The sequence below is a fragment of the Monodon monoceros genome, unplaced genomic scaffold (assembly GCF_005190385.1).
Source record: "Monodon monoceros isolate NGI ecotype Baffin Bay Population unplaced genomic scaffold, NGI_Narwhal_1 Super_Scaffold_2, whole genome shotgun sequence".
NCBI classification, from domain to species: Eukaryota; Metazoa; Chordata; class Mammalia; order Artiodactyla; family Monodontidae; genus Monodon; species Monodon monoceros.
The window spans coordinates 53,695,637-53,707,323 of NW_021703776.1; the positions used below are offsets into that span (position 1 = coordinate 53,695,637).

General features: G+C 34.2%; 1 protein-coding gene across 2 annotated transcripts in view; it reads left to right on the forward strand.

Moving 5' to 3' along the window:
* The window catches only part of STK31 (serine/threonine kinase 31), an 84,369-nt gene that overhangs the window by 35,424 nt on the left and 37,258 nt on the right, over nt 1–11,687 (forward strand). For both annotated transcript variants that reach the window (XM_029234112.1, XM_029234113.1), the window contains exons 12-19: nt 883–999; nt 1,992–2,111; nt 3,650–3,781; nt 5,009–5,110; nt 6,455–6,535; nt 8,662–8,787; nt 9,410–9,535; nt 11,059–11,145. In XM_029234112.1, the coding sequence (XP_029089945.1) occupies nt 883–999; nt 1,992–2,111; nt 3,650–3,781; nt 5,009–5,110; nt 6,455–6,535; nt 8,662–8,787; nt 9,410–9,535; nt 11,059–11,145 (891 nt within the window). The remainder of the gene's footprint in view (nt 1–882; nt 1,000–1,991; nt 2,112–3,649; nt 3,782–5,008; nt 5,111–6,454; nt 6,536–8,661; nt 8,788–9,409; nt 9,536–11,058; nt 11,146–11,687) is intronic.

An 11,687-nucleotide genomic window follows, 5' to 3' on the forward strand; every position in this document is an offset into this window, starting at 1 on the left:
GATTTCCAAATATGCAGTTCTAGCTTTGTCTGGGGAAAAAAAAATCTTTAATCTCCTGCTACTTCTAGAACTCTTCATTTTTGGTACTTCCTTATGGATATATTAATGTAACTAAGTTATTTCTTTGTCTTCTTTTGTTATTGATCATAATTGTCTTTCCATTTAGGTTAATTATCTGTTATCCTTTTCTTTCATTTCCATATCCGTTTCCCAAATCTAGACCTCCATAAACACAAATCTGAACCTCTGAAAGCCGAGTGACTGCTTATGACATTTATGTTCTGTATTATAGTTTGGGCCCCTGATGCCTATTCTATTTAACACCTTATTATAAAGTCTGTTTCCTGATAGAAAGCACCTTAGTTTTCCTAACGAGATGGAAACTATCAGGGTTTAATTTTTAACTTTGAATCTTCATATTCCTTAATGCTAGTGGGTCATCATTAAGTACCAGGTATAATCATACCCCTTCTTTGTATAAACACTGATATTGTCTGCCTACTACCTGTCAGATTTAAACTTGCTACCTGAGCAGTCAAGGTTCTTTACCAGTATTTAGTCAGACTGCCTCTTTTACTGTTCCCCCAAAACATCTTGGTCTTGTCCCTGTTTTTTTTCATAATTTTCCTCTGTATTGTCCTCTCATCTCTCTTAATCACTAACTACCTAAACAAAAATCTGTGTTTTCTTTAGGCATGTGAGGTGTGTATACCTTTTCTTTCTGGTGCATAAGTTTTGTGAGGGTAGTACTTTATGTTTCTTGTGTTTATTTCCCCCTCGTTGCCCAGTACATAGGTTAATGTTCTGCTCCAGGTATAAGGACACAATACTAATTGAAATAATTAAATGAGATACTTCATGTTTTTTATTTTTGCACACGAGGCCTTTGATCTATCTGTGGAAGAATCACTGACTTCTGAAGACACAATTGGTAATATTGATGAAATCCTAGAGAAGGCAGGGTCAAGTGTCTGCAAAGAGCTGGAGATATCTCTGATTGTGAGTATTGATAGTCTTTATTACTGCTTCCTTTGAAGCAAAGTGGTTTCCTTACTAGGTAGGTGTTAAGACTAGTCTTAGCTTTCCTCGTAAAGGCCTATTTGAGATAGTAACACCCTCAAGTTCTAATCCAAATACAGTGTGAAGTCTTATTCTTCCACAGGGTGGTTGGTATTTTGATTTTAGTAGGATAATTCACATGAAAAAAAAAATCTAATGTTTAATTCCAGGAAAACAACTCTTAATCTGAGTGTGTCAGCTTTCGTTAGCACTTGATTTTTGAGTCCGTCATACCCAGTGACTGTAAGTGTAAGATAAGACTCTTTAGAGTTTGTGAAAACGTGAAATAAAATCTGAAACAGCTCTTGGAAGTGGATACACAAGTTTGATTAGTAGCTCCCTTTCCCTACTGTGTATACTCTCTTTTGCTGTGTAAAGTTAAAAATTAGTGTATTTTGTAATGTTAATATTGCTCACTGGAACTCTTAACCAGTTTCTCAGGCTGCTTACCAAAGTCTCATTGGTTATGTTCTTTATTTTGCTTGTTTCTCTTTACCTTTTGTGATTTTATAAAGATTGGCATTAAAAAGTACGCATTACTATATTTCCCTGTTGTCAAATTGTCCTTATTTAGATGGTTTTGTCAGGCTTGATTTTAGAAGTGGTTGTTAACAGATATCTAAAAATAAAGTGTTGAAGTTCTATATATTGTTTAGTTCTTACATTTAGCATAACAGTATCCCTGATTTCCTTTAACGCTCTACTTCAGACAGCTTTAAGTATAATAGTGTTATGGGAATAAAATTTCCTATATGAACATCTTTGATATCAATCTCTCTTCTCCCTAGAAAAATATCTATGTTTAAGAAATATTTTGAAATAGATATAGAAATTCGTTAAGGATATCATTTTAAAGTGTATCCATTGTTATCGAAGGTTTTAACTATTTTGTATTCCTTTGTATATAAATCTGTGTGTATGATTTCATTTAGGAGCAAGGTGATGCAGACAAGGAGATCACTTTAAATGCATATAGCCAAGTAGTACAAAAGATCCGTTCAGAGGAAAGGCTTATTGCCACAGTACAATCCAAGTACAAGGACAGTGTTGAGGTTGGATTATGCTTTATATTATTGGTCTTATATACTGATGCTTTGAAATTTTTAATACTTAAACTTTTCTCAAGTAGTTTAATACCCAGTGTGTAGATAAATTATTTACTATTGCTAGAAAAACACTATAGCCATTGTTAGCTGGTATATAATTAAATTCATCCTGTAGTGGAAATGGCATTTCACTGATATAAATATATTGAGATTTTTTTTATTGTCTTAAATCTTTGATTTTCTTATGTCCTTTAAAACATAACTTTTATCATTTTCTTTTTTTTTTTTTTTTTTTTTTTTTTTTTTCGGGGCTCTCTTTGCTGTGTCCTCTCCCGTTGCGGAGCACAGGCTCCGGACGCGCAGGCTCAGCGGCCATGGCTCACGGGCCCAGCCGCTCCGCGGCATGCGGGATTTTCCCGGACCAGGGCACAAACCCGTGTCCCCTGCATCGGCAGGCGGACTCTCAACCACTGCGCCACCAGGGAAGCCCTCATTTTCTTTTTGCCTATACAAGTTTACAGTAGAAAACTTGCTATATACAGAAAGATAAGAAATAAAAACATTGATTATAGTCCCCTTTGCTTAAGAGATACTTACTGCTAGTTTCAGAGTATTTCCTTTGTGAATGGTGACTTATATGTATGTATGAATATTATGTACACTGCATCATTTTGTAAACTGTTTGAAAATGTTTTCTTCATTTAATTGTGTATTATAAACTTTGCCCATATGATTAATAATTCTTGTATACTGTCATTTTGAGTGATTAAAACATCATCTCTTGCATAGATGTACAGTGTTATTTAACCTTTAATCTATCAGATGTTAAGGTTACTTCCATTTTTTTTTTTACCATAAATAACACTGTACATAATATTTTTATTTTTTTTTATTTTTCGGTACGCGGGCCTCTCACTGGTGTGGCCTCTCCCGTTGCGGAGCACAGGCTCTGGACGCGCAGGCTCAGCGGCCATGGCTCACGGGCCTAGCCGCTCCACAGCATGTGGGATCTTCCTGGACCGGGGCACGAACCCATGTCCCCTGCTTCGGCAGGCGGACTCTCAACCACTGTGCCACCAGGGAAGCCCTATACATAATCTCTGTACATAATTTTGTGTGTATTTCCTCAAATAGATTCCTAAAAATTGTTAATTACTAAGTCAAAAGGAATGAACATTCTTAAAACTTGATACATATTGTCAAGCTACTTTTGGGAAGGGTAATTTCAGTTTACATCCTCACTAGAAATTCAATTTGCATTTTCTGTAGCAAAGTGTGTCTCACTGTGTGTCTCAGCTTGAAATATTTTTTCCCTTTGTTTCTTTGATTGCTAGAATGATACTGTTCTAAATAGATATGTGGATAATTAAGAAATCAGTGGGTAGAATTGTCTTGTTGAAAATTGAAGAATTTCTTATTTCAATCTGAACTCAGTAAATACTAGTTGAATGTTAATAGAGAATTAATGAGTGGTCAGGAAGCGACTGTTCGATTAATATTGTTGTCTGTGTGTTGAAAATATAACAACTCTTTCTCTCACTTAGTTTAAGAAACAGATTATTGAATGTTTAAATAAGAGCCCCAATGTGGATCACTTGCTGTCCATTAAAAAGACACTGAAAAGCTTAAAGGCTCGACTGAGATGGAAATTGGTTGAAAAGAATAATTTGGAAGAAGTAAGGAAACAGTTGGTTCTTACTGAACTCTGTGTGTACCTCATTTTATTTATGCATAAGAGTAATGCATAAATACACTCTTTAAAATTATTCACATTTTGTTTTATTTTTCCCTTCTGTGTTTGTGTTTAAATAAAATTACTACGTTAATAGTGTAAACCTTTTCCCATGTCATGAAGTGCTTTAAAAAAACATTTTACATGGTTGCCTTGGTTGTTAGTAAGATAAGCATTTTCGAATAATTTAAAAAACTGTTGATAATGGACTGTTATAATATCTATTAAAAACCAGCCTACTACATGCTGCAAGGCAATGGGGTACTCCCCCAAAGGCAGAATTTTGTCGTAAAGATCAGGATGTCTTTTGTTAGCTCTCTTTTTAATGGCTGGACATACTATTTCTTGCAAATATTTAAGTTGTTTTCATATTATAATAGAACTGGAAGAATTAGGACACTTTAAACTGGACTAAACCTCCTTCTTTAGGCTTGAAACTGTGAATAAACTGGCATTCTTTGTTTCCTTGAACAAAGAATTTACTTGTCAAAGGGATTTACATTATATCTTAATCCAACTTGAGTTAGCTTTCTTCCTCATTGGAGCATTTAAGCATGGAGTAGAGCTAATTTAATAGTTTAAAATTTTTCTAGTTTTATCCTATTTTGGGCTGTGGGGAATGGGGTCTTTTTTAGTTTAATTTTTTAACTTTTATAGAAACATCTAACTTTGAAAACATGTACCTTTTAAGGAGGCTTGTTAATTATCTTAGAGTTTTATGGAGTCTTTGTGAGTCCTACATTGTCTTTCCTGTAGTAGACATGCCACATGTTTACTAATTTTTTAAAAATCAAATCTTACATAGAAAAAGGTTCCAGGGAGTTTAATTGTATTCTGGTTCCTATTCTTGACATTTACTTATGGTGGCAGTTGGTCATCTTAGAGAAAATGTACAGCAAATTAAGAGATAAGAAAAATCTATGTAATTAATTTTATGACTTTATTTTTATAATTCCTTTTTGTAGGTTTTGGAAAAGTCAGGATTGGAATAAACTAATAAATATTAATTCGACAAGTGTTATGAGAGATTGTTATGTGCTAGGTATAGAAGAATACATAGAAATCAGACAGAGTGATTTGCTGTAGAAGTTGCATTAATTCTTACTAGGAAGGCTTGTTTTGAGTCTACTTTCATAAGTCTATAAGGTCACTTTTTTCTTTCTGATTAAAGTCCGATGACCATGATGGATCTGAGATTGAGGAAATAAAACAAGAAATAACTCAGTTGCAGAATAGTGTCTTTCAGGAAATTTATCATGAGCGGGAAGAATATGTAAGTATTTGGTGCTTTGAAATTTTGAATTAGTTTTTACTGTAAAAATTGAATTCAAATATCTATTTTTATGAAGTGTACTATAATCAAAAGATCAGAGATTATATTGACATAGTTAAGTTGGTATAGTAATGTTTGTGAATTTAGAAATTAATTTCTGATGACAAAATAATTCATAACCATTGTGCCAAATGTGAAAATTACAGAAAAGTATAAGGAAGAAGAAACATCATCTGTAATGCTCTCACTCAGTGGTAACAGTAGTATAATTACAGTTAACTTTTGAGTTTACTTCCTTTTATTTGCTTTCTGCTTGTTTTTACAAGAATCGAGATCATAACAGACACTTTTGCATATTGCTTGTTTTCTGTTGAAGATAAAGCCTAAAGACTTTTTCCTTTATTAAAATCTGTATGAACATCATTTTAGCTTAAAACTGCAATGAAAACACTAATAGGGCATCATAATTTAGTTGAAGAATATAACAAAATAAAACTACTGGGTTGGGGGAAAGTTCTACCATGAATTTTTGTGACTTTGGAAGAGTTAGTCAGCATATTTTGTCTTTAAAATGGAGAGAATATTGTATTTTATGTTTCAGGGATGTTATGGGAAAGAAGATAAGAAACAGTGCCTCTGAAAAATAAAAATACTATGAAAATAATAGGCATTTTAAGTGTTATGCATTATTTAGCAAGCTTATCTGACAGTGTGTGCTTCATTGTTCACCTTATGAACCTTGGATAAAATAGCTATCTCCCAGGAACTTGATAAGTATCTAGAAGTTTTACTGAATAAACATGTGATGTGACTTTCCTAAGGATTCTCAATTTACACATTTGCTTCAAAGTAGCTTTTGTAGAGCTACATGTTAATTTTTTCTTTCAAGGCTTTTATGATTTTTTTCTTCCTAACATGAAATAGCCATTATTTTAAAATGTTACTGTGTTGCTTTGTTCTGTGTTTGTACTGTGTTCTACTATTTTGAGAAATAGTGACAATTTTATGACTCAAATTGGTTTTTCATGACACTTTTTCATTTTAGCTTGTGAATGAGTATGGACTTTTGACCTTAGGCAAGGTTTTGTGCCTGTATATGTATATTAAGCTTAAAATTGGTAATTAAGTTTTTCTTCTGTTAGTAAGATGGTAATTTAGAACCAAATGACTCTTGGTTTTCGTTTAATATTTCTTGTAGTAGAAGGCAAAATCAGTGATTATATATTTTATGAGGTTATATATATTATTAGATTATATATCTTGTTAGATATATAATAAGGGAGATACCAACATGTCACAGTTGAATATATATTGATCTATAATAAAAATATTTTTTAAATTTAGGAGAAGCTGAATAGCTTGGTACAGAAATGGTTCCCTGAGCTTCCTCTACTTTATCCTGAAATAGGATTACTTAAGTACATGGTAAGCTTTGTTTCTTACTATTCTGCAGAGTGTTGAAAAGTGATGACGTTAAAATTATGTGTTAGTGTTAAATATCCTTACTTTATGAAAATGTTCCTGAGGAGTGGTTTTTAGGTATTATTAGAACTTTTCTCAAGACTGCCTTTAATACTTGCATACTATATTTATATCAATTTGCATGTTTTTTATTTTTATGTCAATTTTTATATCAATTTGCATGTTTTTATTTGTTTTCTCTTTTCCTCATACCCACTCAATACATTGCATGGCACTTATTTGAATTACAGGTGTTTATTTTTTGAAATGATGAAGCAGTTTAGCTTCTGTTCCAGGTTAGAATAAAAGCAGGACACTGGGCTTCCCTGGTGGCGCAGTGGTTGAGAGTCCACCTGCCGATGCAGGGGACGCGGGTTCGTGCCCCGGTCCGGGAAGATCTCACGTGCCGCGGAGCGGCTGGGCCCGTGAGCCATGGCCTCTGGGCCTGCGTGTCCGGAGCCTATGCTCCACGGCGGGAGAGGCCACAGCAGTGAGAGGCCCGCGTACCACCAAAAAAAAAAAAAAAAAAAGCAGGACACTGATAGTCATGAGGAATTTAAATAGAATTTATCTTTTAAGTTAAAGCAGGCAGGATTCAAAGTCTGGGAGATCAGTGTATTAGAAGGACTCTGTGGAGCAGGATTGGTAAACTTTGGCTCTTAGAGCAGAATCTGTTAGCTCTGTGTTTTGTGTTGTCTGCTAGGGATGAGGGACTAGATGAGATGTTTATTCTTTTTTTTTTTTTAATTTTATTTATTTATTTTTGGCTGCATTGGGTGTTCATTGCTACGCGTGGGACTTTGTCTAGTTGCAGCGAGTGGGGGCTACTCTTTGTTGCGGTGTGCAGGCTTCTCATTGTGGTGGCTTCTCTTGTTGCGGAGCACAGGCTCTAGGCACACAGGCTTCAGTAGTTGTGGCTCGCAGGCTCTAGAGCACAGTCTCAGTAGTTGTGGCTCACGGGCTGAGTTGCTCCGCAGCATGTGGGATCTTCCCGGACCAGGGCTCGAACCCGTGTCCCCTGCATTGGCAGGCAGATTCTTAACCACTGCGCCACCAGGGAAGCCCAAGATGTGTATTCTTTAAGATTGTCATTAAGTCCATGATAATAGCTTAAATATAGTACATAAAGGGATGTTCACATAGACTTATGAACTCATAAATATGTAAGATTAATAAGTCCCATAAATTGTTAAAGCAATTACTGTATAATCTTTTCAGACTAAACTTTAAAATAATGTAGTGTTTTCCTTGCAATTACTTAACTCTTGCTTAGAGACTCTCTCTTATAGGCTGGGTGAGTGAATATGTGGTGCTATATAGGACTTGAAAATTAATTTTAAAAATATGCTAATCTGTTTTATTGTGGAAGATTATAAAAGGTTCGAATTGTGGCTTATGGATGCCTTTAGTTATTTTAAGATGTTTTCCTGTGATGTATCCTTAGAAAACCCCTGTAGATTATGTATTGTGACTTACTTAAATATGCTGACAACACTTAAAAAAAAAAACAGAAAATAATTTCACAACCCCTCTTACTAAAACTCTACCATAGTAAAACTCAGCTTGATTTAAAATGTTGATAGTCATGTTTTAGTGCAAAAAAATATTCCTTTTAAAAAGTAGCAGAAATACCTAGTAGAGTTACATTATTTAAAAGCCATTTTCACTTTTGAGGATTCCACTTCAGAGGCAGGGGTGTTAGAGTTCACAGTAGTCAAAATTTTTAGACATCTCATTCCCATTGTACAGTCTCCTTTTTATTTGTCATCATTTTAATATTTTTTAGGAAACACATGAAGTTTTCCAAGTAAACATCAGGGTCCCTTGGAAGCACGTCTGGTTCATCCCAGTCATCTTCAGAATCTGTTAGAGAGCTGTTGCAATGATTAAATGTATGGTCATTACATTTTGGGTGGGAGTTCAAGAGCCAGGAAATAGAAAAAATATGAAACTTTAAATATTTTTATTTATTGGTATCTCCAGTAGGGTTCATGTCCAGTCCATCTAATAGTATGTAACTAATTTTGTTGATTATTTAAAAGTGCTGGGATTATTTGGATTCTTCAATTGTAACAAAAACTTGTGCCTAGAACTCTGGTGGTCTTCTTACAATGAGCTTGGAAAGGGATCTTCTTGATGCTGAGCCCATGAAGGAACTTAGCGGGAAGCGTCCTTTGGTATGTTCTGAGGTTAACGGGCAGATAATTCTTTTAAAGGTAAGTTCTTTGGACTTGTGGGAGATTCCGAAGTACAAAGGGGAGTGGTGGTGGTACTTTTCAGGAAAGTAAAGACCCACTGTTTATTTTCTAAATTATGTGAATTGACTGGTATGATGATTATGCTTCCAGTGTGGTTGCCGGAACTAATTTTGAATTTAAAGTTTCTCTCATTTCCCTAAATAATGTATGTCTTTAATAGAATGTACTTACATTCCTTTTCTCGGGTGAACTTATTACATTCTAGCCAAGAGCCTTTTAAAATTCTTGTTTTTCTTACATTTCTCTTTGAAATCTCAACTATTTTGCCAACACAGTCTTCTGTTCTTTGATTTCTTCTCTTCATTGACCTGGAAAACTGTTAATCATGATAGTAGGATAATTACTTTGGCTTTAGTGAGTGCATATTGTAGAGTGTATATTAAGCTACTGGTAGAAATGTTCTTTTTTTTCTATATCATATCATTTAAAGCAGATAGAAAAAGTATTAAAAAAATAAATTTAGTTATATTTTAACTTATATAAAAATCTAATTTAAGCTGGAATGATATATAATTACAGTGAGATTTTTAATCTTGGAATTGCCAATCCCTCTTTTTTTTTTTTTTTTTTTTGGTACAAGGGCTATTCTGTGGATGTCGACACAGAAGCCAGGGTAATTCAGAGAGCAGCCGCGTATCACAGAGCTTGGAGAGAAGCTAAAGAAGAGTCTGGGTTGCTACCATTGATATTCCTATTTTTGTGTAAGGTAAAGTTTTTATGCTAATCTCTTGCAGAAAACATTTTATTTAAAGTGCGTTTTAGCTCCAAGCTTTAGAGAAGTAATTAATTCCTTTTAACTTTTTAAAAATTGAAGTATATAGTTGATTTACAATATTGTGTTAGTTTCAAGTGTACAGCATAGTGATTCAGTATATTTGCAGATTATATTCCATTACATGATAATGGGTATAATTCCCTGTGCTAAACAGTAAATCCTTGTTGCTTATCTATTTTATATATAATAGTTTGTATTTGTTAATCCCATACCCCTAATTTGTCCCTCCCACTTTCCCTCTCCCCTTTGGTAACCACAAGTTTGTTTTCTATGTCTGTGAGTTTGTTTCTGTTTTGTATATACATTCATTTGTATTATTTTTTAGATTCTACATATGTGATATCATATAGTATTTGTCTTTCTCTGACTTATTTCACTAAGCATGATATTCTCTATCCACGTTATTGCAAATGGCAGTATTTCATTCTTTTAAATGGCTAATATCACATTGTATATCTACCACATCTTCTTAATCCAGTCATCTGTTGATGGGCATTTGGGTTGCTTCCATGTCGTGGCTATTGTAAATAGTGCTGTTATGAACATTGCGGTGCATGTATCTTTTAGAATAAGTTTTTTTTGATTTTTCTGGATATATACCCAGGAGTGGAACTGCTGGATCATATGGTAGTTCTATTTTTAGTTTTTTGAGGAACCTCCATACTGTTTTCCATAGTGGCGACACCAATTTACATTCCTACTGACAATGTATGAGGGCTCCCTTTTCTCCACATCTTCTCCAGAATTTGTTATTTGTAGATTTTTTGATGATAGCCGTTATGACAGGTGTGAGGTGATACCTCATTGCGGTTTTGATTTGCATTTCTCTAATAACTAGTGATATTGAGCATCTTTTCATGTACCTGTTAGCCATCTGTATGTCTTCTTTGGAACAATGTCTGTTTAAGTCTTCTGCCCATCTTTTGATTGTTTGGTGTTTTTTGATATTGAGTTGTATGAGCTCTTTGTATATTCTGGATATTAACCCCTTGTTAGTCGCATCATTTGTGAATATTTTCTCTCATTTCGTAGGTTGTCTTCATTTTGTTGATAGTTTCCTTTGCTGTGCAAAAGCTTTTAAGTTTAATTAGACAGTCTTTTCAAAAGGTGTTGCTGGGCATGTAAAACAATGAAATTAGAGCATTCCCTTACATCATATATAAAAATAAACTCAAAATAGTTTGAAGACCTAAATGTAAGACATGAAACCATAGAACTCCTGGAAGAGAACGTAGAAGAAACAGTCTGACATAAATTGTAGCAATATTTTCTCCTATCAGTCTCCCAAGGCAAAAGAAATAAAAGCAAAACTAAACAAACGGGGCCTAATTAAAAACTTTTGCACAGCACAGAAGTAATTCTTTCCAGAAAAGTTATTTTGTACAGTCATTGTATACTAAAAATATATTGAAGAATTTTTCACTTAGATTCTCATTCTCTGTTTTGCTTCTCAGTCTGATCCTATGGCTTATCTGATGGTCCCATACTATCCTAGGGCAAACCTGAGTGCTATTCAATCCAGCATGCCTTTAACTTTAGAAGTAAGTAAAAAACCTTATTTCCATGGATGTATTAAGTGAGAAAAATAACATCTAAAGTTTATTGAGGATATACTACATGCTTTATACAGTGTACAGTTTTGACTCATTCTGTTTAATTGTCATATCAGCCCTATGATATGAGTTATCCTATTATATACAGATTAGAAAAATGAGGCTCACAGAGATTAATGTGACTTGCACAGGGTCCCTCATCCAGTGGCTGAGTTGGGACTTGGAATTGGGTCTTTTTGGCACCAAAGCCTATCCTTATAACTATTAAGTTGTACTGTATGTAAATTGTGTAGTATAGCACTTGGTATTTTAAGTTTTAAGCAATAGCTTTAATTTCTATCGTAAATTTGAATTAGTGATAACAATAAAGGATGCCTAGATTCTTGCTACCCAGTAACACTTTTTCAGTCTCTCTTTCTTTTTTAGATGCCTTCTGCTCATTATTTGTAATCCAAGTCTTCTTAGAGACTGTAGTCTCTAAGTCACACACACACACACACACACACACACACACACACACACACACACAC